This window comes from Ochotona princeps, chromosome 6, assembly GCF_030435755.1.
Source record: "Ochotona princeps isolate mOchPri1 chromosome 6, mOchPri1.hap1, whole genome shotgun sequence".
NCBI lineage: Eukaryota > Metazoa > Chordata > Mammalia > Lagomorpha > Ochotonidae > Ochotona > Ochotona princeps.
This window is the reverse complement of record NC_080837.1, coordinates 54,546,429-54,570,307: the sequence shown is the minus strand read 5'-3', so window position 1 is coordinate 54,570,307 and position 23,879 is coordinate 54,546,429. Positions and strand designations below refer to the sequence as shown.

The 23,879-nt window shown below is 38.9% G+C and overlaps 2 protein-coding genes across 5 annotated transcripts in view; one reads left to right on the top strand and one right to left on the bottom strand.

Moving 5' to 3' along the window:
• Nucleotides 1-23,879, bottom strand: part of AKAP6 (A-kinase anchoring protein 6) — a 555,986-nt gene that overhangs the window by 18,781 nt on the left and 513,326 nt on the right. For all 4 annotated transcript variants that reach the window (XM_058666317.1, XM_058666316.1, XM_058666318.1 and 1 more), the window contains one exon: nucleotides 17,796-18,011. In XM_058666317.1, the coding sequence (XP_058522300.1) occupies nucleotides 17,796-18,011 (216 nt within the window). The remainder of the gene's footprint in view (nucleotides 1-17,795; nucleotides 18,012-23,879) is intronic.
• On the top strand, nucleotides 821-5,502 carry LOC105941790 (histone H2A.Z-like). The gene is made up of 2 exons (XM_036495444.1): nucleotides 821-842; nucleotides 5,081-5,502. Exons 1-2 carry the CDS (start codon nucleotides 821-823, stop codon nucleotides 5,500-5,502), a joined length of 444 nt encoding a protein of 147 aa, XP_036351337.1.

Sequence of the window (23,879 nt, the reverse complement as noted above, 5' to 3'; positions counted from 1 at the left end):
TTCATTGTAATTTAACAAACACGTTATTTTACATTCATAATACTGATATTTTAGTAAACAGAAAGTTTGTTTTGATTTTGCTGCTTTGCATAGTGAAGACTTATGATGTGTGTTTCCTTTCAAAATTTCCTCCTGGAGCATTAGTGCTCCCCAAAGCAGCCCCATTTTGGCAGAAATTCAGTTCTGTGCAGTGCCAGAAGAAATAGAATAAACAAACAGTGCTCCATGCAGCTGGCGAGATAATTTACATATTACTGCACACCAAACATGAAGACCTGAATATGGATTAGAGCTACGGTGATGACACAAATGTCATATAGATAAAGAGAAACAAAATCCAACACATTGTTGTTTATTTTACCACTGCTACTGCAGAAGTGCTGCTCAGAAAGGAAAAAAAAGGGTATTGCTTTTTGAAAATTGGACTCCTGTATTTGTGTTTGAAGTGGGTGCTTTCAGATTGTAAAACAAGAAAGAGAAATGAGAAAAAAAGGCCTAGGTTATCTTTGTTTGCTTTTACCTTGTGAGTTATAACAAATGTGTTTCAATTTGAGCAAGGTGGATTATCGATCTTATATGATTAAAATATAAAAGTGCCTAATTTGCTACCAAGCTCTTTCCCTTTCATTAATAATTTCAGGTGAACTCTAAGTTCTAGTCAAGGATGAGGTCCTTCATGGGGAGGTTGAGCTCTAGCCAAGGATGAGGTCTTTCATGGGGAGGTTGAGCAGGCAGTAAGGGCCTGTTTAAGTTTTCTGCAGTACACCAGCCAGTGAATGAGCCTTTCCTAGGACCATCTGCCAGTGTGTCTTCTCTCGACATGCCTGTGCGTAGAGATGGAGGTAAAGCAGCTTGCATTTCTTGACCTTGGTTACATCTTCAAATAGGCTACAGAAGCAGTATACCTGTGTGTGTGTGTGTGTGTGTCTAGAACTTCTGATTCTTGGGGAGAACCAGAGCTACACAGAGCCAAGAAAGGAACATAAATAATGGCGATGGTAATAGGATGAGTAATAAACAGAATGTGAGCTATTTCAACTCCTAGCAAAATAAAAGTCCTTTACCCAATGTTGTACTTTTCCACACACTGGGCTTTCCTTTATATCTGAAATTGCTCTTGATACGGGATTATTTTAGGAGCTTTTAACCTGTTAGTCTTTAAGAACAGTTGTCATTGTTATTAACGTTATGTTCGCTAGGTTCCATTTTCCCATCACTGTGAATCCTGGGAGGCAGCAGGCGATGACTCCCAAGGGCAAGGGTCCCCACAACCCACACGGGAGACCTGGATTGAGTTCCGGCTCCCAGCTTTAGCCTGGTCCACTTTTGGCTGCTGCAAGCATTTTGGAAGAGAAGTAGCAAATGTGATTCTCTCTCTTTCTTTCTCTCTCCATGCAGTACCCCACCCCCATTTTCAACTAAATAAAATGAATAAGTCAAGATAACTTGTTTTGCTTAAGTATTAAAATAAAATGTCTAAATAACAGACTGATGGACTTATGATTGCTTATGAAGGACTATACTGTTGGAATAATATGGGGAAAATCAGTCCAGGGTGGGAATTTGGAGGGTAGGTGTGGGAAAATCCCAGAGTCTATGGATTTGTACCATAAAATTAAAAAAAAAAAAAAAGTATCATGTGGGTGAAACTAATTAGTTAAAAATGGATTTTTTTTAAATTCAGAAAACTACCAGAGATTTATCAAGAGAATTAGAGTGATTTTTTATCAGATAAGGAAAAAGTTATTTTCTAAAGTATTTGAAAAGTTACTCTCACTAGAACAATGGAATCATGTGGTAATAAGAAAAAGAAGGTGAGAGACACAAAAAGGGATTTGTTGTTAAAAAGGCAAACATGTTCACATATTCTCTTGAAAAGTTGATAAAAGCTTTTCCCTGGGCTCTTTGAGAAAAGAATAGGCAACAGTAATGTTAGGATAATCCAACAGATCATTTTGAAACCGAGCTTCCTACAATAAATGATTGTGTTGGTCTAAAAGCAACAAACACAAAAGCTTTTAGTGAATATATTTTCTTCTAAACTATTCTGACTGGCTTTCTAAGATATTCCATAAGCTCGCTGCATAAAATGACTGAAGTTTAATTCTTACTGCTCCCTCAAAGCTAACTTCCACTTCAGTAATTACCTCTTGAATACTCCTTGCTCCCCTGTGTCTTCACGCCTTTGTTCATAAAAGGCATTCAATAAATCTATTTGAATGAGTGATTGAATGGATGTGGTTTCTACAACAATCTCTCAAAATTTAATATCATACTCCTTTAAATATCTCTTTGGTTACTCAATCCTCAATGATTTCCTTCTCATTTGATTCTTACACTATGAAAAACTCAGATGATTCAGCATGTGAATATTCACCCAGTCAACAAAGGCTCATCATTAACCATGTGGTACAGCCCCAGCACTAAGCAGACAGGAAGGTGAAGCAGGCACACACTCACGCCAAGGACCTGAAAGGTGAGTATTATGTTTTATTACTGCTGCTGACAGCTTCATCCCAAATAGTCTGGGGTAACTGTTATCTCAATTATGTCAAGATTTTCTAATAGTGAAGTTCATGTCTTTTACTACTTCCGTGTAGGCAAATCTCTACACTGGATCCTAGAATAACACTGAGCATATAGTGGGTACTCCAAGGGGCATTTGCTATCTGCCTACAGGTTTAGTTTGTTCCAACACATGAACCAGAGGGCTCACCCAACAAACTTCTCCTGCAAATAGATTAAATATTCAGAATTTAATACACACTTGCATATTTAGCAGTGATACACTGATGGTATTATGGCTGTGGAAAGAATATTTAATCTGTTAAAGTAGCTTTAGCTTTTTAGATCTTGGGTTGATGGTTTTTTTCATACTATTCTGCACTGCTATTTTCCTCTACACAAAAATTAGCTTTGTGGATACTGGTATATTAATTTTAGCTCCCTGGATCACTGAGCATAGCATCTTTCTCTGACATTCATTTTTAGTCATTTATATATTAAAAAATCACAAACACAATTCAAGTGAAACAACAGAATTAAAATATTAGATCTGAATTTAAAAACATATCAGAGTAAATCTTATGTTCCTATAGTAGGATAAAAAAAACTTATTTGACCTAATGGCATTTCCACTTCAATGTTTTCTCTTCAATCAAAATTTAAATGTGACTATTGCTTCATGATCAGGAGGTTGATACTAAAGCTTAATACCTGCTATTTCTAGACCAGTGCTTCCCAACCTTCTTCAAACCAGGACACACAGATTATGCGAATCTAGACCCGCACACTGCAGAGCAAGAAGTAAGCTGCTCACTGCAGAGGGCAGCTGGCCTGGACTCCTCTCAGCCCCCAGCCTATTAGGGTTTCTATACGTTAGCCCAAATTTAAACAATGCATGTTATATGGCTGAGCAACTCTGCATAAGTTAAGCATATGCTAGAGGTTTCTTTCGTTGCTGTGATCATAAATATATAAAAGGTAGACAGGCAGTTTAACAAAGACAAAATTAGTGGCAGATGACATTGGAAAAAAAACATAAATAGGTAGACTAAAAGTTACTGTAAACTTTTCATGCTTTCACTCATTACTTCAAGGAACTTATGTTCAGCAAATTAATTTATGTGTTCAGCCTATGCTGAGTGAACATAAGGTACTGAGAAAATACACACAGCTTGGATTTAGATCTATTGGGTCAAGTTATAATGTGTGAGGTAAACTTGATCTGTTTTCCAAAGTCCAGAAAAAAACTTTGCTAAGGGACAGGTTTTGAGCTGATTTCTTAAGGATAATGGGAATCTTTTGCAGGGCACTGAGTGTACAGATGAGCAGAGAAGGCAGGAGGAATAAGGCTGTGTGCAAGGCAGAAGCACGCTGCATGTGAGGGCTTGACAGTGTGCAGAGAGCTGTCCTGAAGAGAGAAAGAGCGAGAACATAGGACCTGAAATACATCTGAGGAACCAGGAAAGATGCATATATGGAATTAGTGTTTTGAGATTACATAGGCTGCGGGGCACATAGCAAAAGGTTACTACAGTGGTACAGGTGAGAATATGAACAGCGATGACTGACATGAACTGAAAAATATCCTAAGCACTTTGGACCAATTAACTCACTTATGGAAGATATTGGTAGTTTGGACTATGGTGTTAGCACATAGAGGAAAGAAGATAGACTTAGGAAAGTAAAGCCAATCGGACTATGAAGCAGATTAATCAGACCGAAAATGAGTGAGATGAGCAGGATGAACTACAGCCGCCGGCTTTGCTGAAGGGATCATGTACCACTGCTTTTCTCAGAAATTCAGAATTCTGGCGAAGGATTTGTTAGGAGTTTCGTTTTAGAAAAACTGACTTTGAAGTAGCTTGTGGAGAAGCAGTAGAGCAAGGGGCTGTATATTTGTTTCTTGAAGTTATGAACAAGGGTAGATTGCTGAGGAAGCAGAGAACTTTCAGATGAGAAAGCTGACAAGGGCAGGACAATCAAAGAAACAGAAAAGATCCAGGTTAACGAGGGAGGAAAACATGAAAAGAGACATTGGAGTTGAACTCTGAAGGTTAGGCAAGAATTTAGAACTTGTCTCCTATAAAATGATTTTGATATGATATTTTTAAATGTAGAAAGCCGTGAAGAATAGAAATCAACCTTACTAGTCCAGAGATGATTCCTGCAGACGGATGATGTAATCACACTTACATGTCATGGTTTCTGTTCTGCTTTGAATCATTAGTTTTTCAAGTTATAAAACATGTCTGAGAATCATGATCTTAATGGTTTTAAATATTCTTGACAGTTTACTTAAAACAGATATTGTGATGAATTAATATTATTTCCTTGTTTTCTGGTTTTATAACTAAAACATCAATGGGCATCTTCATCTGCATAGCTCAGATTATTTTCTGAAGGTAAATTTGGGGTCAAAGGATATGACTACCTCTCAGGATACTGATGAACAGCACAAGATTCTGCAGTTTCAAACTCAAAATCTTGGCAGTCCGAATCGCGGAGTCTACCAACAGAAGAGTTGGTAGTTGGGGTTCCGCCCTTTTCTCTGTGTTGCTTGTTCAACCTTGAGCAGAATTTGAAATAGCTGGTAATAAGGCTGGGAGGGACTCCGGAAACACCAAGACAAGGATGCTTTCCTGCTTGCAGAGAGCTGGCTTGCAGTGCCCTATGGGTAGCATTCACCAATACCTGAAATCTAGGATGACCAGCCATGTGTATGTGGGCACGACTGTCACTGTGTATAGTACAGCCATTTTGGACAACCTCACCACAGAGGTACTTGGGCTGGCAAGACATGCATCAAAAGACCTAAAGTTAATGTGTTTTACCCTGCATCACTTGCAAGTTGCTATTCGTGGAAATGAGGAAATGGACTCTCTCACCAAGGCTACAATCACTAGTGGCAATGTCATCCCACACATCCACAAGTCTCTGATCGGGGACAAAGGACAACAGAAGACTGACCAAAGCATGTCTGGATTCCTTACCATCTGAGGGCTCTACATTCTCTAACAACTGCCCACTGTTGGTGATTTCAGTGGACCGCATCTCTGTGAAAAACATGCCTTTCTGTAACTTTTTTTTAGCAAACTGGAAGTTCAGTTTTCCAACTATCCACATTTCTGCATCCAAGTCTTAACCATATTTAAGTGTTATTGTGGCTTCAAAGAAGTTTTGATTCTGAAGTAGTGGGTTTTGATTGAGTTGATTGTTTTTAAAAAAATCTGCTTGGATTTTAATTGTGATGCATAAGTTATAGTAACAAACATTTGGTTTTAAACAAAATTTATTTCCCCCTAGGTGGATAATCTCAATAAAGGTCACCTACTAAAAAAGAAACAAAGAAAGATTTATCATTAAGTTTCCTTTTTTTTCAGTGGTAAAAGCAACTGATAAACTGTTACATTTCATTACTTTCATTACTAATTAGAGTAGATATGTATTGATAGGTTGAGTAACCATTTGTGTTAATTTTGGGGGCTAATGGTTAAAACGGGACTAGTTAATGGAGGCTTAAAAAGTTATGAAAGTTGAATCATAAACAAAATAGAGTAATCACATGCCCTAGCTACATGAGAGAATGTAATTTAACAGATTTAAGTGATTAAAAACAGAGAGTTATATGCTGGTGGACTTTAGAGGTGTTTGGAAATATACTAGGAGTTAAGTCTAGCCATCAGGTGATTCTGACAGGAGGAGTGAAGAGCAACCACTGTGAAACAGGTCCAGAATACTCTCCATTATAAAGATTCTTCACTGAACAAGACTTTATCAAAATCTTATCTCCCTGACATCAAGTTATTTCTCTTACTTCAGCCCTTTCTGGTCTTTCTTTTTCACTTAAGCAATGAACAAACTCAGAAGCATTTGTGAAGGTCACAGCCCAGGACAGAAGTCCACTCAGATTGAGACTAAGATTAGAGAACAGTCCACCCATCCAGTCCTTATCACTGTACCAACAGAGCTCCAGATAATCACAGTGGATTAGAGCTGAAAAGAACTGAAACATGACTGATTACTGAATTTTTAAGAGACATCAAAAACAATGGGAGAGATTTAAAATTGTAAAAAGCGAGCAAAATAACTTGAAGCTCAGCATGAAAGAATCATACTTATGGCAAACATGAGATCATAGCACAGGATTAGGGTGAAACTTCACATGAAAAGTCTATGTAGCTCAACGCCTACCACGTGATCTATCACACCCAGCTTTCAACAAAAAATGTTATAAAAGATTAAAAGGTAAGGAAAAACCCAGGCTGAAGAAACCAAGGAAGCATCAAAATCATACACAATATGACAAGAGATTTTGGAATTAACAGAGAAATTTTTTTAAAGCTATGATTAGCAATCCCGCTATGACCCAGCAATCCTGCTCTTAGGAATATACCCAACAGAAGTGAAATCTGCATATGAGAAGGGGATCTGTAATCCTATATTTACAGCAGCACAATTTACAATATCAATGACATGGAAACAAACCAGATGTGCGTCCAAGGAAGAGTGGTTAAAGAAACTGTGGTACCTCTACTCAATGGAATATTATTCAGCTTTTAAGAAGAATGATATTATTCTATTTAAAACCAGGTGGTCCCAACTAAAGCTATGATTAATACAGCTAGGGCCATGATGGAAAATATAGACAATATGCAATGGAGCCAAGTGACGGAACTTCTAAGAATAAATCTTGATGAAACATCAGAAACAAAAGTGAGGAATGCCTTGGGTGGCTCTTCAGTAGATGGGTCATGGTTAAAGAAAGAAACAATAAGCCTGAAGACAGATCAATAAAATAATCCCAAACTAAAACACAAACAGATGAAAAAAAAGAGATACCCAAGTAATACAGGACAATCCAAAAGGTCTAATATGTAACTGGAAAGGCCAGAAAGAAAAACACGGAAGGAAAGAAATGAAGTGGTTGAGGGCCCCGCTGCGTGGCCTAGCAGCTAAAGTCCTCGCCTTGAATGCACCGCGGGATCCCATATGGGCGCCGGTTCTAATCCCAGCAGCTCCACTTCCCATCCAGCTCCCTACTTGTGGCCTGGGAAGGCAGTCGAGGACAGCCCAAGGCTTTGGGACCCTGCACCCGCGTGGGAGACCTGGAGGAGGTTCCTGGTTCTTGGCTTTGGATTGGCTCAGCACCAGCCCGTTGCGGCTCACTTGGGGAGTGAGTCATCGGACGGAGGATCTTCCTCTCTGTCTCTCCTCCTCTCTGTATGTCTGACTTTGTAATAAAAATAAATCTTTAAAAAAAAAAAGAAAGAAATGAAGCGGTTGGGAATACTCCCAAATTACCTACAGACAACAAATCACAGAGCCAAGAAGTAGGATAAGTAACAGTAACGACAACAAATCCTAGGCGTAGGCATGTCATACACAAATGACAGTACTGGAGTACTTAAATTCCTAAGCTTCCCTTGACGATCTACTATTTACCGAAACCCTTCATGTGAGAGACCTGTGTCTTAAAATTTACCATCGAGCCTTTGAGTTTAGTTTAAAAATCTACTTTTAAAAATTACTTATTTATCTGAAAGATAAAAGAAGAAATCTCTCTCTCTCTCTCTCTCTCTCTCTCTCTCTCTCTCTCTCTCAGAGCTCCTATCTGCTGATTTATGCTTCAACGTCACAGCAGCCAGCTGGGCACAGATAGCAAAGTACAAGCTCAATCCAAGTCTCCCACATATGGCAGGAACCCAATTACCTGAGCCATCTTCACTGCTTACTAGCAGATACCCTGGCAGAAAGCTGGAGTCAAGGGCTGAAGCTGAGTAACAAACCCAGGTACTGCAACATGGCATGGGCATCTTAACCACCAGGCCAAATATCTGCTTCAGCAGATCTCTACACAATGTAGTCACATATATTTGAAGGAAATGGCTAGGGAGTTTAGGAAAGAAAAAATAAATTTATTGGATATTACTCTTTAAACAGCTTTTCTTTTTGGGTATTTGAAGTCTGGTTAGAAATAGTCTAAGGAAGAGAGCTGTTTTTGACATGTATAAAGATTTTTTAACAACCATCTCTTGTAAGTAATTAAGTACAAGTAATTACATAATTACTTGATTATGTAGCAGTACTAAAATTTTACAGGAGGTTTTTCACTTAAACTCTAGCCTTATAAAAATAATTGCCACAAGTCAAAATTATTTTCTAAATGCAGTAATTCTTTCTGCTTTTAATTTGGAAGTAATGGGGGAAGGTCGAATCTAGGTCTATTTTGGTTTAGCAACCAGAGCTGGAGAAATATATAATAACCTAATAATGTGTCACTGGATACAAATATCTACTTAAAAACTTGGAATGAATCTCCAAGTTTCAATGGTGAAAAACACCTAAATGAGAAATGAAATTGTAAACTAAGGTCACCTTCTAGAGAATTTTTTTGGTCCTAAGTTTGTAAAACTATCTTCAATTAACGCAAGAATGTTATAGTCCTAAAATAACATTTTAAAATACTTGATTTCTCAAAATGCATCATCAACAGGAAGGCTGAAGGATAGGAAAAGCATTAGAAATAAAGAAGGCACATAAAACACTATGTTATGTCATCTCTGCTTGCATGAAATAAGCTTGGGTAATGGAATGTGTGAGGTTTCCCCCAGCCTTTTCTTTCATTATTTCTGCTTTTTTTTCTTCTTCTTTTTTAAAGTGAGCTGTCTCATCATTGCAAATTTTCTCAAGTTCTTAGAACTCTAATTAAAATGTGGTAATTGGTTATGTTACCTCAATTACCATGATGCATGGACATTGATGCAAAGTGACACCAATTGAATCCCTTGGGTGTTTTACCCTGGGGCCATCCCATTTATCGTGGCCTTATTATTTTCAATTACGTGGCTAGATGTGTTGCATACCTTCAAGGCCAATACATGTGCAAGGTTTCTCTGGACACAAGAGCAACACTAGAGCAAGACACAAGGAAAAAAATGTGTTTTTTTTTTTTTTTTTTGAAAGATTAAACGTTAACCTCCTAAATTTACAAAGGATTCAAAGACATATTCACCTTGGGGTGGGGGGGAGGAAGGCATTTTCAAAGGAATCCAGATTATTTCTGATTAAACCATTTGTTTAAACATTGTGTTTTAAACAACGTTTTGTTTGTTATTGATAACCACTGTGTGAAACTGGCTGTAACTCTCTATGGAAATAGCAATGGGACCATTCAGAAGCCCTATATGAGAATGGACAGGTGAGAAAAATTCATAGAGCAAGAAATGTCTTTGCTTTTCATATTAAGATTTGAGTTTCTAACAGTGCAAGGCAGAGCTGCACGGGTGCTTTACAGATACACATGATGTGAGGCCAGCAGGAACGTGAAATGGAGAGTACTCTGAAATGGTTAGAGAAGAAATCACTCCCCAGAGGGGACAATGCTGCCAGCTGCAGAAAAACTCATCTGTGTAGTGAAATGTCACATCCCTGACCCCTGCCACACACACACAATGTCAAGGGTGACCTCAGTGACTACAATGCAAGCCAGGACACTGAGCAGAGAATTCAGATAGTACCTGGGGACATTATCAATAAACAGTTGGTCAACTAAGTTTCATTCTCATTTGCTAAAAGGTGAACTTTCAGTAATTTTTTGTATCCTGTTCCCTGAAAACTGAGAAAAATTTTTTATTTATTACTTTGTATTTGGTTGCTTTCCAAAGATGTTTAGCATTTGCTAATATGATACCGAATGATGATAGAAGATTCTGAATTTGGAAAGCTATGAGAGAAAACGACCGTTTACAAGCAGCAGAGCCGGACACAAAGAGCATCATATTTGCAATGCTTTGAAAGTACTTTTCCCGGGCCCAGCATGATAGCCCAGTGGTTAAAGTCCTTGCCTTTGCACCGGGATCCTATATGGGTACCCTGTCCTTGTGGCCCCACCTCCCATCTAGCTCCCTGCTTGTGGCCTGGGAAAGCAGTTGAGGATGACCTAAAGCTTTGGGACCAGGCACCATTGTGGGTTACTGGAAGAAGCTCCTGGCTCCTGACTTCGGATCAGCTTAGCTCCAACCATTGTGGCCACTTGGGGAATGACTCAGTGGAGAGAAGATCTGTATCTCCTTCTCTCTGTTTATCTTTCCAATAAAAATGAATAAATCTTTAAAAGAAAAAAAAAGAAGAAGAAGAAAGAAAATACTTTCCCCAGCCCCAGCACGATTAGCCTAGCGGCTGAAGTCCTCACCTTGCATGTGCTGGGACCCCATGTGGGTGCTGTTTCATAAACCATTATCACACACGATGGTCATCCAAAGTAGTCTTTGGGAGAAGAGAGGCAAGAAACTATCTGCAAACCCTGAAGGGACTCAAAGATAAACCTAAAACCAGATCTTGCTCCACCTACTAGCTATATTACCGTGGGTAGTTAATCTTGTAAAAAGTAAGTTTCTCTGGAGATTTTATGAGGACCAAATGAGACAACATAAAAAGTAGTGTAGCGCAGCATCGAGGATAGCTTGCATGCTGAAGCTGGCAATCAAGTAATGCAGCCTTATTCTTGACATTTATACAAGTTGGCTTTTCAAAGGGATCTTTGTCAGAAAATCAAACAATCAAAATTAGTTCAAAAATTTAAAATCATGAGAAACATACTTCATTCCACTTATGAAACCCACTTGTATTGGTAATTTGGTAGATTCTTGGGAGGGAATTGGTCTGTGGTGGACTGACTGTCCAGAATAGAGTATATTGAGATGACATTTGAAACAAGAAATCTGATTTGTGGTATATATAAATCACTGCTGGAAATCTGGCCTTCTGACTACAATCTCCACAAATGTCAGAAGTTTCTGTAAGGCATGCTTGAATTTAATAAGAAACTCCTCTTAAGTAGGTGTCAAAGAGCTATTATTGGTCAATCAATTAACATGGATACCTCAATCTCTCTATTTTCCTTGGTACTTTCCAAGCAGAAATGCTTGCTTACTCATTCTTAAGGTTCTTATCAATTGCTATTTTTCCTAGGTGATTTAAATATGGTTAGTTTGTTGGCAATTATCACAAATGATAATAAAGGAACTGAACCTGTAACTTCTTAAATTATAGTACAAAAGGAGAGTCACCTAAGTTCCAAATAAGATTGTCTGAATTTGTATTTATCAAAGTCAGTCAATAATTCAATTGATTTGAAAGTGACTGCAAATACATCATTTTATTATTAAAGAGGCATTCCTCAGGGCTGAAAAGATTAACCCTCAGCCTGCTGGCACTGGCATCCCATACGAGCACCAGTTCCTGTCCCAGCTTCTCTGCTTCAAATCCAACTCCCTGTCTACGGCCTGGGAAAGTGGTGAAGGATGGCTCAATTCATGGGCCCCTGCCCCCACGTGGGGGACTTGGAAACAGCTCCTAACTCCAGGTTTCAGATTGGCTCAGCACCAACCTCTGTGATCACAGGGAGTGGGAACTAGTGGATGAAGTGTTTTTTCTCTCCTTCTCTCTGTAAATCTGCTCTTCAAATAAAAATAAATTAATCTTTTTTTTTAAAGGCATTCCTCACAGAGTATTTAGGATACTTACAAAGAAAACTTACTGTAGTGGGTAATTGTGGATTTTCAGCTAAATTTTTGTCTGAAATTTTTTTTTTTTTTGCAAAATTGAAAAGATAATAGTAAAAGAGATGTGGCTGTTTAACATCTTAAGTGACTTAATGTATAAATCCCTTAGAATAGTGCCTGTTCCATATCCAACACTGTGACAGCTGTTACTATCATTCTTTGGTCCTTCAGTAAATGAATGCCCATCTTCATATTGTTACTCCAAGGCAAGAACATTCACTTCCGCCTGAGAAAGCAGTCAAGATGGCCCAAAGCCTTGGGACCCTGCACCTGTGTGGTAGACCCTGAAGAGGTACCAGGCTCCTGGCTTTGGATTGGCTTAGCTCCGGCCATTGCGGCCGCTTGGCGAGTGAGTCAATGGACAGAAGATCTTACTCTCTGTCTCTCCTCCTCTCTGTATATCTGCCTTTGTAATAAAAATAAATATTTAAATATTCTGCATAGGTACGTGTGTTTTTAAAATAGCCCTAATGATGTATGATACATATAAACTACACATATTTACAAAGTATTCTTTTACATATTTTAATTTAAGAATACACTCACAAAAGGATTTCTACCCTAAAGGCCAATAACATATCTACCATTTTCCAGAAGATAATAACATATCTACCATTTTCCAGAAGATTCTTTCTCATTCCTTTGATAGTCATAAAAAGTGTAGCCATTTTTTTCTTTTTCTTCTTTTTTTTTTAGATAAATTTGCTCACATTGGTTCAATAACTCATCATGACTTCTGATATCTTTTATTTTTTGGTTGAAAGATTCCCATAATTCTTCCTATGGAAAAGGTCTACTGCTGATGCATATTTTCAGCTGCTAATGTATGAAAGCTTTACAGTCCCGTCTTCCTTTTCAAAGAGATGTTTTCTTTTTGTATACATTTCCTGGCTAAGTTATAGTTATTTTCTTCCAATACTTTCAAGATGTTCCTCATTGTCTTCTGACTTGCACTGCTTCTTTAAAAAAAATGGTTTATTATTTGACAGGCAGAGGAGCAATAAAGAAAGACAGAAATAGTCCACTTGCTTATTCACTCTCCCAAATGGCCACAGCAGTCCAAGTCTGGGGCAGGGCAAAGGCACAAGTCAGGAACTCCATCATGGCCTTTCACGTGGTTGGCAGGGCCCCAGGTCTATGGCCATGATGAATCCAGATGCATTAGCAGCAAGCTAGAATGTGAGGCAGAGTAGCCAGGACTGCAGTAAGTGGCAACTTAACCTGCTGTGTCAGTGTGCTAGCCCTACACATTGTTTCGGACAGGTTATCTGCTGAAACTGTTTTCTTTCTCCCAGTCATAGTCTCCATCACTGTCTTCTTCCTATAATGTCATCTTTTTTCCTCCGGATACTTTGATTGGATTCACTCATAACTGGTTTTAATCAATTTGCCAATGATGTCAATTGGCTTATTCATTCTCACTGTACTTAAGGATTATCGAGGTTCTTGGATCTCTGAATTTACAACATTCTTCAAATTAGAAAATTCTGACCATTTTTTCTTTTAAAAATTTATTTATAGGGCTAGCATTGTGGCATGGTGGTTTGATCATTGGCTACAACAGGGGCATCCCATGTGGACCCCAGTTCTATTCCCTGCTGCTTCACTTCCGATCTGACTTCCTTATATGGCCTGGGAGGAAGGCAGAAGATGACCCAAGTTCTTTTTTTTTAAGATTTATTAATTTTTATTACAAAGTCAGATATACAGAGAGGAGGAGAGATAGACAGGGAGATCTTCCGTCCGATGACTCACTCCCCAAGTGAGTGCAATGGCTGGAGCTGAGCCAATCTGAAGCCAAGAACCAGGAACCTCTTCCAGGTCTCCCACACGGGTGCAGGGTCCCAAAGCTTTGGGCGGTCCTCAACTGCTTTCCCAGGCCACAAGCAGGGAGCTGGATGGGAAGTGGAGCTGCCGGGATTAGAACCGGCACCCTTATGGGATCCCGGTGCGTTCAAGGCAAGGACTTTAGCTGCTAGGCCACGCAGCTGGGCCCGACCCAAGTTCTTGAATTCCACTGTAACCACTTAGAAAGCTCAAGGGAAGCTCCAAGATTCTGGCTTTGGCCTGGTCCAACCTTGGTCTCAGTGGCCATCTAGGGAGTGAGCTACAATTAGTAGGAAGCTGCACTCACATGGGAAAGCCAGGTATAAAACCCACATCCTTGTTACAAAGTGTAGGGTTCTTAAATCACATGTTAGATACTTTGTAAATGCTTATCTATATCATTTTCTTAAAATATTGTCCATCTCTTTCTTTGTCTCTCTCTCTCCCCCTTTCTCTTTTCTTTTATGCATTCTAATTGCAATTATCCTTAATAAACTTATTTCAAAGTTCACTGATACTCTAGTTTTATTTTTATTTAGTATTTTTTTTCTTTTTTCCTTTCTGGATAATTTCTTTTCTAGATTTTTAGGCTTATGAATTATTTTTCCAAGATGTCATCTTTGATGATGAACTTTGATCTTATATAGATATCTTCAATGGCTCTACTTAATATTTTCAATACTTTCCTAGCTTTTTAAGCATGTGTAATTCAAGTACAATAACATTTAATGTTCCTGCCTACAAATTCTATATTTTATGTCAATTGGAATTTTTAAAAAATCATTTGGCATTTTATCCTCATCAGCTGAGGTTTCCTGCCTCTTTGCATGGCTTTGGATTGGAGACTAGGCACGGATTTTTTACCTTGATGCATTCTGGGTACTTGGACTCTTATGAATTCTGAGCACTGTCTTGGGATGCAATTAAATTACTCTGAAGCAGCTTGACACCATCCAGGCTTGCAGCATTTGGTTTAATTTTGCCTTTTACACAAGCTTCTGAGGCCTCTTTCACCTGCTGTGACCAAAGGAGAAGAGACCTGTCCCTAGCTCGGTATAAACGCCACAGACTGTCACTCTTCCTTTCCAGTTCTTCCTTCTGATGCGGGCTGCATTCTCTGTGGAGCTCTCTCCTCTCCAGCACTCTGCCACCCTGGCTTCCAGAGACTCCAAGCAGAGGCTGCCAGTCTCCCTGAGCCAAGGGAGAAAAGAAGACAAGGTAAAGGTCCCCCCTTCTTGGTGTTCTTAGAAAGGTAAAATTTGTTTAGAGATGAATGACAACACTTAAAGCCACTTTGTGAGATAAAAATTTAGAATTAACACATATATAATTCCAAACCAAAAGCAAAAACTAAGCAGAAGTCATTAAATAAAAGTATACATTTACACAGCACATATCTATTGAAGACCTACTATGTGCAAATATGTCACATGCCCCGCAAATGAAACAGTGACAGCTGCTGGACGGACTAGAAAAGGAACTTGTAATGAACAAACAAAAACAAACCACTTAGAAGCTTCTGATTCTCTGCAAGAACTAAGCTTTAAAACCCAGGGACAAATACAAGAGCTAAACGGGATGTGGGACAGACTGGACTAGTCTGCTATGCACACAGGTAAACCAGGATAGGGGACGGGCCTAGTGGGGATCATTGTAGGTCGCCCCGACTAGGCTGCAGCCCCCACTGGCTGATGCAAGTGCCGAGTGCGTGCTGGGCAGAACCAACCCGGTCTGCAACACCCACTGGTTCCAGTGCAACTCAAGTCCGAAAACAGAACCAGCCCAGAAACTGCAACTACAAGCTGATTGAGGCGATGAACAGCTGGACTCAGGACCCTAGCCAGGAAAAGACGGAGGACGGAGCGGGTCAATCAACCATCTCAGATATATGTGGGCAGCGAAAAATGGGCGAATGAAGACTCTGTGATGGACAGTGTCAACCAGTGAACTCTGCAACGATGTCATCGAGCTGGGAGTGGCGAGGGGTGGGGGGGGTCCTCCGTGGCGGAGGGGCATGGGGAGGAGTAGGGGGGAATCCCAGAACCTATGAAACCGTCACATAATGCAAAATAATTAAAAAAAAAAAGAGAGCTAAAAGAAATATTCATGTGCCTATCAAAGCACTGTGAGCTCCTCACCTAATCAGCAGGGATCAGAGCACAGAAATACCTCCAACCGAATGAAGTCTCCCTTGTTCGTGGTACTGTTTGCCATCAGTCCACTCTACACATCCATCCTTTTCCTGAAAAGCTTTTCCATTTTGTTTTTTGTATGTGCATATGAAAGACTTGTTTGCTACCTTCATCATTCTAAACAACCCGTACTTACAGCAGCCAACCTAAACAAAAGCGGAAACGTTTGCCTGTCTGCAATTCATTTCTCTATGTAGAAACTTCAGTCTCAAAAAAGCAGCCGTCTTTTCTCAAAGCTAAATCTTTACTTCACCATAGAGCTAGGACAAAAACGTGGCACATGGAGTCTGCAGAGATCCAGTCCAGCAACCGTGGTCAAATGATTTCATGAAAAACCTTAAGCAAACCAGTGTTATCGCCTCTAAAGCAGTTTGAATACTTCCAAAATGTTAGAATATTTCCTGCTGTACTTGAATTTTGCCTGCATCTTATTATGATCACCTAACATAAATACAGGCTTCAAAGTATGCCAAAATAAATAGCAGCAACCACTTCTGACTTACTAGATATTCCCAGCCAGCAGGGTGCGGGGATGGAGGGGAGGTGCGGGGAGAGAGAAAGAGGGGAAAGTGGCAGGGAGGAGCATTCCAGCTAAATATCTTCACAACAAATAGGTCATTTGAAGACAAGACATCCAATTACAAAGACTCTGATTATGGGTAATAATTTGAAAGTCTTAGGAAATTTAACAGCTTCTGTTAAAGACAAATAGAACTATTAAAGATAAAATCATGCCCTAGACTCAATGTAGCTACAGGTGCAGAAAGAATGAGCAGGTTTACTGACTCACTGTCCCTTCCAGTTCCAGTCTCTGATGCTAGCAAATCTTAAAGCATTGTCATGAATAGAATTCACAGGAGGAAACCATTATTCGGTGGCAAACTTTCATATTTCATTTTCAGTTTTGAATCCTGTATTTTCAAGAGATCTACCATAAAAAATGTTTTAAGAAAAATTTCCATATTTATTTACATATATTTTCCATGTTTATTTATGCAAGTCAAATGTGAGAGGTGGACTTTTAGCTAATAGATGCTGGCCTCAATTTTCCTAAGAGGATGATCATTGTTAAATTCTTTCCTCAAGTTTATAAGGAATTTTTCAGCAAATGTGCACTTAACGGCATCCTATGTAATAATAAAAACAACTTCTAGTCATATATATCACCTTCATCCAGCAACAACTTTCATCTATACTCACTTTGCAAAATCCGTAAGAGGACTCACCACTTCTATAGAACACCCTAGAGGGAAACCTCCCAGTTTTCAGAAATGTAACTATTTCAGAAGGAGCTCCAGGTAGGAACAACAATGGAGAGCTGCACAAATCAACAGTGCTGACTCATATCATGTAGGAGAAAGGTAAGGTAAACAATAGACTGTATTCCTTCGCACCACCTGCACAGTATACAGTGTTCCATATGGGTTGCCCCTCACTGGTAGTGTATGATAAATATCGTTGGTGAATGAGTGAAAGAATTAATGGTTTTGTTTAGTAAGGGTAAGTCAAATTGTCATGTGACTTCTTAAAAAGACAATGAGATATGATCAAACACACTTTGTCCAGGTAAGTCTCTGTTATGCCAAACAGAATCTCATTTGGTGGGCAGCTTCTCTTTTAGTGAGCGAAACCACTTGTAACATGAACACATTTTCCAAACTCTGAAGCAATTACTTCTTGTCCTAAAAATAATGACAGCATCACTCACCGATTCCTTTCCCATCTTCTTTTGCAGCCGTGTTTGCCACTGGACGGCTTGCATGACAATGGCCTCCCACCTTCTTTCAAGATTCACAATGATGAGCTGCATGGGCTGGTGGTCTGCATTCAGATTGCAGGTGTCCCGGTCATCCAGAAGGTGCTGGCATAACCGCAGAATAGAGGCCACTCCTCGGCGTCGTTGCTTGATTTCACGACACAGAGACTGTAACAGAGGAAACAGACCCATCTGAATGTGTTTATGGGGCATAGTTCCCCAAGTATGGCATTTCTTCTTCTACCATAATTTCAAATTACAGTGAATAAGCTCAGATTTAAATACAGGACAAGAAAGGCCGTTAGATTTTCTTTAGATTGGAAGCTTGCTATAGATTATCAAGTAATGCTACAGAATTTAGCTGCATTTCATTCCTTTATTCGTTTTCTCTGATTTCTCCCTGTAAAATTTAGAGACCCACTTTCATATCTTAGTCATTAAGAATTTCTAAACTAGTGAAATAAATAATTTAGGTCACATGAATGCCAAATGGACTAATATGCTTTGATTCAACGTCTTTTAAAAACCCACAAAATACAGAAAAATTCTCCAAAAGCAAATCGATTTTTTTTCAAATTTAACATTAGATTCTTTGAGACAAAGAGGCTGGTTTTTCTACTGACTGAGAACAAGGTAAGTAAGATTGCAAGGAATTTGGATATATAAAAGCTGCTATCTGAAAACCTAAGATAAGCATTATTTTTCTTCCAAAGCTTGATTAACAAAATAATAATGTTCTGAAAACAGAAATTAAGACACTGGATTATTACTGCACTATGTATTGGTTGCTGTGTTTCCCTTAATAGATATTCACACTATTTAAGAAGGATAAGCATGCAGCAAAATAACATTTTGCCCCCAGAAGCATTTGTATTACTGCAGTGACCCTAAGCTGAATAATTCCAGCAAAATAGTGGGTATACATGTCTAAAAACATTATATCCTTTCTTTGCCTATGGATAGTGTGTAAGTGATATTCTAATTCAAAGCCTTCAGGAGAAAGGATGATTATATCTATAAACATCACTGAATTGCTAATCTCCATCTACTCCCACAATTGGACTATTCTAACAGTTAACAGATTGCTTATTAATCAACAGGGGTAAACAAGACAATGCAATTTCATTTAGTGTGAGAGTTTTAATGCCTAAAAGTGTTTGTGCTTAAAATGTTAATCTAGATAGGGCTTCATTAGAAGAAATCTTAAAATGATTAAGTGCAGTTCATTGAAATGTGCATGGAGTTGGGAGGCAGTAGATCAGCAGCAGGTGGACATTTCACACAGATGTTCCACTCATCGATGGAATGAGTGTTTCTGCCATTTAAATGACCCTAACTCAGTAATAGCTGGAATTCTATTATTTCTGTAATGAGAGAGCCCTGTACCTTTAATAGTTCTGAATTCTAAATAAGGTGAATGACAAACTCCCAAATCTCTATTTGTGGCAAAATATGACTAGGAATTTTATTATTCAATTTATACCAGTGCAGCAGTTTCAGTTATGTTTCCTGAACTTATCCTTATTTATTTTCCTAGGATTCATTACTATTTTCCTATGCAACTCTTGATCTAAGTATTGGGTATGACAAATTTCTTTTCTGACGCTATTCATTAGACCAGTGCTGAGTAAGAAGAAACCCCTAGATATCCTAAGAAAAAAAGCCCGAGGGTCTACTAAAGCAAGAGACATTGTTTTCAGCGCCTCCTCAAATCCTGCTAACTATGCCCCCATGACTCACATTCATTGTGCAGTTATCTCTCCCTTTGCCCCTTGTCTCTCACTCACCCCCTCCTCTCTCTTTCCTTTCCCCTTAAAACACACATTCTTCAATTTGCTCTCTCATTGTAAAAACATATTTGCCATTCTTGGCCAATATTGAACACTTCAAGTTAACACTATGACCAACCGAAATTGGCTGAAATGAACCCTACAAGAATGAATATCAAGAATTTGAGTTTTCGGTTTTGTTTTTTTAATCTGCTAATAGTGTTTCTGTGTCACAGGCCTGTATTTTGTAACATTGTTTTTGAACCGGAATATATGCATTACTCAAGTAAAAAAAAAAAAGAAAAACAAAAAAAAAAAAAACAACCTTCTAATGTTCTCAGCCAAATTAAGACAGGCAATGGCTGCCACCTAGGGCAAGTGCAGCTCTAACATTGTGTGTGACATTTTCACAGCAACCCAAATGAGCTTTGTTCACCTGGCATATGCATCCAAAACTGATCAATGGGATATCTGTGGGCTTCCAGGTAGACTTTTCATTGGCCATGTTGCTTTTTATTAGTGTCCAGAGTGTATCTAGTACTTAAGCATCCAAATGTTCTGCACTTCCACCTTAATGTCAAAGAGTCAAGATGAATACTGTGGGGCTAACTTTGTGGCACAGCACATTTGAGTCTCCTGCAATACTGTCATCCATACTGGAGCACTGGTTTCACCAATGGTTTCCCTGCTTCCCTAGCCAGCTCATTGTTAGTGTACATGGGAAGACAGTAATAGATGGTCCCTACAAACCATGTAGGAGGCCTAGGTTGAGTTCCTACCGTCTGGCTTCAGCTTGAATCTGCTCTAGCAGATAAATGATGTCTGTGTCTTTTAAATATACATACATATATATAGATATATGAATATTGTAGTTTAAAAATATGGGAACATCTGAGTAATTTACATAGTCAACATATTTTAAGTACCTTTTTAGATCCGGGAGGTATATCTGAGTAATTTACATAGTCAACATATTTTAAGTACCTTTTTAGATCCGGGAGGTATATCGATAAAACAACATTTTTCACCAGAGTGGATTTCTATGACAGCCATGACTACACACATTCTTATTTCTAATAAAAGCTACATACTAGGTAAAATCACTTGGTGTCAGTGCTGTGGCATATCAGGCTAAGTTTCTGCCTACAGTGCTGGTATTCCATGGGCAGTTTGTCTCCTGGATACTCCACTTCCAATCCAGCTCCCTGCTTATGGCCTGGGAAAGCAGCAGGCAATTGATCAATTCCTTAGGCCCCAGTACCACATGGGAGACATGGAGGACACCATTGGCTTTGGCTTGGCTCAGCTCTGGCCATGCAATCCTTTGGAGAGTGAATGAGGAGATGGAGGGTCTGTCTGTCTTTCTTTTGGTGTAACTCTACATTAAAAATAAAGTAAATCTTTTTTAAAAAAAAAATAAATCAGAACAAATAAATAATCAGCACATTTATTCCCATGACAAGGTATGCATTAAGAAACATTACATGTAACTACAGAGGAACCAGTAATGACAACTGTTTTGCCCTGTACTTTAGAGGAGATATAATTTTAACACAAATACAAGCCAAGAAATACGAAGACTGCTGAGAAGTAAAACAAACCTGCCTCCCTGACCATCCCAAATAAGTCCTACACCTTCCAATTGTTACCTACTCTTTCAGGAATGGAAGACACATGATGGAGCAAGTTGTTCTGCCTTGCCTCAAGAAGCTGAGAGTACCAGTGGGGAGCCAGAGTTAAGCACTCAGGCACCTGTGTAAGGCAGAGAGGAAACTGCCATCAGAAGTATGTGCAAATTGCTAAAAGAGGAGTTGATGAAATCTTCAGTAAAAGGAATGGGAGCCAGAAGGTGCAAGATGGGTGCTGATAATTTTACAAGATCCAGGGTCATGTTAAGGTGGGAAACAATTAGCAACCTTGGAACCAGGCATGATAAGTGTATCTGAGAAAATGAGAGTGTGAAGCACCTGGAAAAGGAGGTAAGGCACAGAGAAGTTTGGAATATTTTTCATTCTTGCTAGTTTTAAAGCATTTTCCTTGCTATCTAACGGGATTGTGTTGGTCTCCATGCACAGCATTCCTTCTACCTTACCAGGAAAGAGTAAAGACAAGAGGCAAGGTAAATTTCCATCAAAAGGAGAGCACAGCAAACTATAAAGACATCTAAGAAAGTGATTGCAAATGCCTTTCATTTCAGTAGGTTTTTATTTTATTTTACTTGAGAGGCAGAGTGGCAGGGAGAGAAGGGAAGGGAAGATGCAGAGGGAGAGAATGAGCACGTGAACAGAGCGACTGTCTGCTCTTCCTTCCCCAAGCAGCCCAACAGGCAGGACCAGGCCAAATCCAAGAGCCCACACTTCTGAGTTGCCAACACATGTGTCAGGAGCCCAGATAAGTAGACTCTTCTCTGCTATTTTCCGAAGCACGTGAGTAGGGAGCTGGGTCACAGGTGGAGTTAGCTGGACTCAGAAAGGCACTCAGATATGGAATGCAGGTGTTACAGGCAGTGATACACTGCAGCATCACCTAGTTTTAGTTTTGTTACTGGGTCATTTCTTTCTGCAAAGCTACACAGGATAGTATGGAAGTCATTATGTTAGCATCATCTCTGAACTCAATTGTTGAAATACAGTTTAGATTTCTGCTTTTAAATTTCTTACGTGTTTTGTTTTGTTTTTTAATTTAAATTGTTTCTTTGTGTTACTAAAAAGGCAGATTAGCCATAAAAAATAAGTATTGAAAAATAACATCAATTTCTAGCTCTTTTTTTCCTTTATAATAATATCTCCAAGCCTCTAAACACAATTTACAGGGTCACATTATAAAAGTGCCGCCAGCAGGTGTTTGGTTTACATTTATAAACGGTCAGTCTGACCAGTCTGACTAACAATTTACCAATGGTGATGCATAGAGTATTATTTTAATTTACGTGTTTATTTCTCTCCTGACTATTTCAACTTTCTCAACTGTTTTACCTACTGATATTACTCAGCTAAGTTTGATGTAACATCATTGTTTATATTAGTTTTACACCACTGAAGCTAAACCTTTCAATACTGGTGTTTCATTCTTCATTATACATGAAATATATGCAAACATATGAACACAATGCATAGTAAAAGAACATTTAGTTGCATACACACATACTTGGCATTATTATACAAACATCTATTTAACAAAAGGATGCATATCACACTATTATAGAAATAAGTAAACAAAATGTAATTGCAAAAAATAAAATGATATTCACAAGACACCACAACTAAGCATATGTTAAAGTCGGAGAAGTAAATCTGAGAAACTCCAAAGCAACATGTCTGCAAAATTTTTTACATAGATTTACTCAGTATGTTAACTTAACATCACTTGGTAGGTCATTTCCAACAACATCATCGGACTCTAGGTGATTTGTTATTTTTTTTTTGAAAAGGAGCAATTCCATTCATAAAGGCAAATATTTTTTTCACCTTATCAGCTGATTGTTTAACTACCAAATATGCCCTCCCTGTGCCAAGTACACTGAGAGTATGGTATACGTATATTACATGTGTTGTCTTCAATCTTATTGGAGGAAACAGACAAGCTCTTCTCATTTAAATAAGTCAAGAGGGAAGCTCCATCCCCTAATGTAAGACTTTCCTATGCTTCTCCATGTATTTTTCTTCTTTTTCTTTTTGTATTTTCTATGTCAGTATTTTCCCACTTGGATTTCATGAAATGAGCAGTTGTCATCTCTTCGTCATTGGTGGCTAGACGGTCTAGAACAGAGGTCCTCAGGAGATGATTCTCAGGCTAAACTTATTACATTCACCAGGAACTCCAGAAAACTGCAGATTCAGGGTTGGCACTGTGGCCTGGCATGCTAATCCTCTGCCTCCAGCACCAACATCCCATATGGGTGCCAGTTCATGTCCTGCATGTGCTAATTCTGACATAACTCCCTGCTTATGACCTTGGGCCATGAACCCATGTGGGGGACCTGGAAGAAGTTCCCGGCTCATGGTTTAGATCAATTCAACTATAGTTATTGTGACCATTTAGGAAATGAGCCAGCAGATGGAAGATCTTTCTCTCCTTTCCTCCTCTTTGCAAATTTGCCTTTCAAACAAAAATAAGTAAATAAATCACTTTTTAAAAACCTGACAGACCCTCTGGTGCCATGCCACAGCTATGGAATCAGGAACTCTGGGTGAGTATCAATAGCCATGAATGATCAAGCTCTACAGGTGATTCCAACATTCTCTACAGCTTCAGAACACTAGTCTAT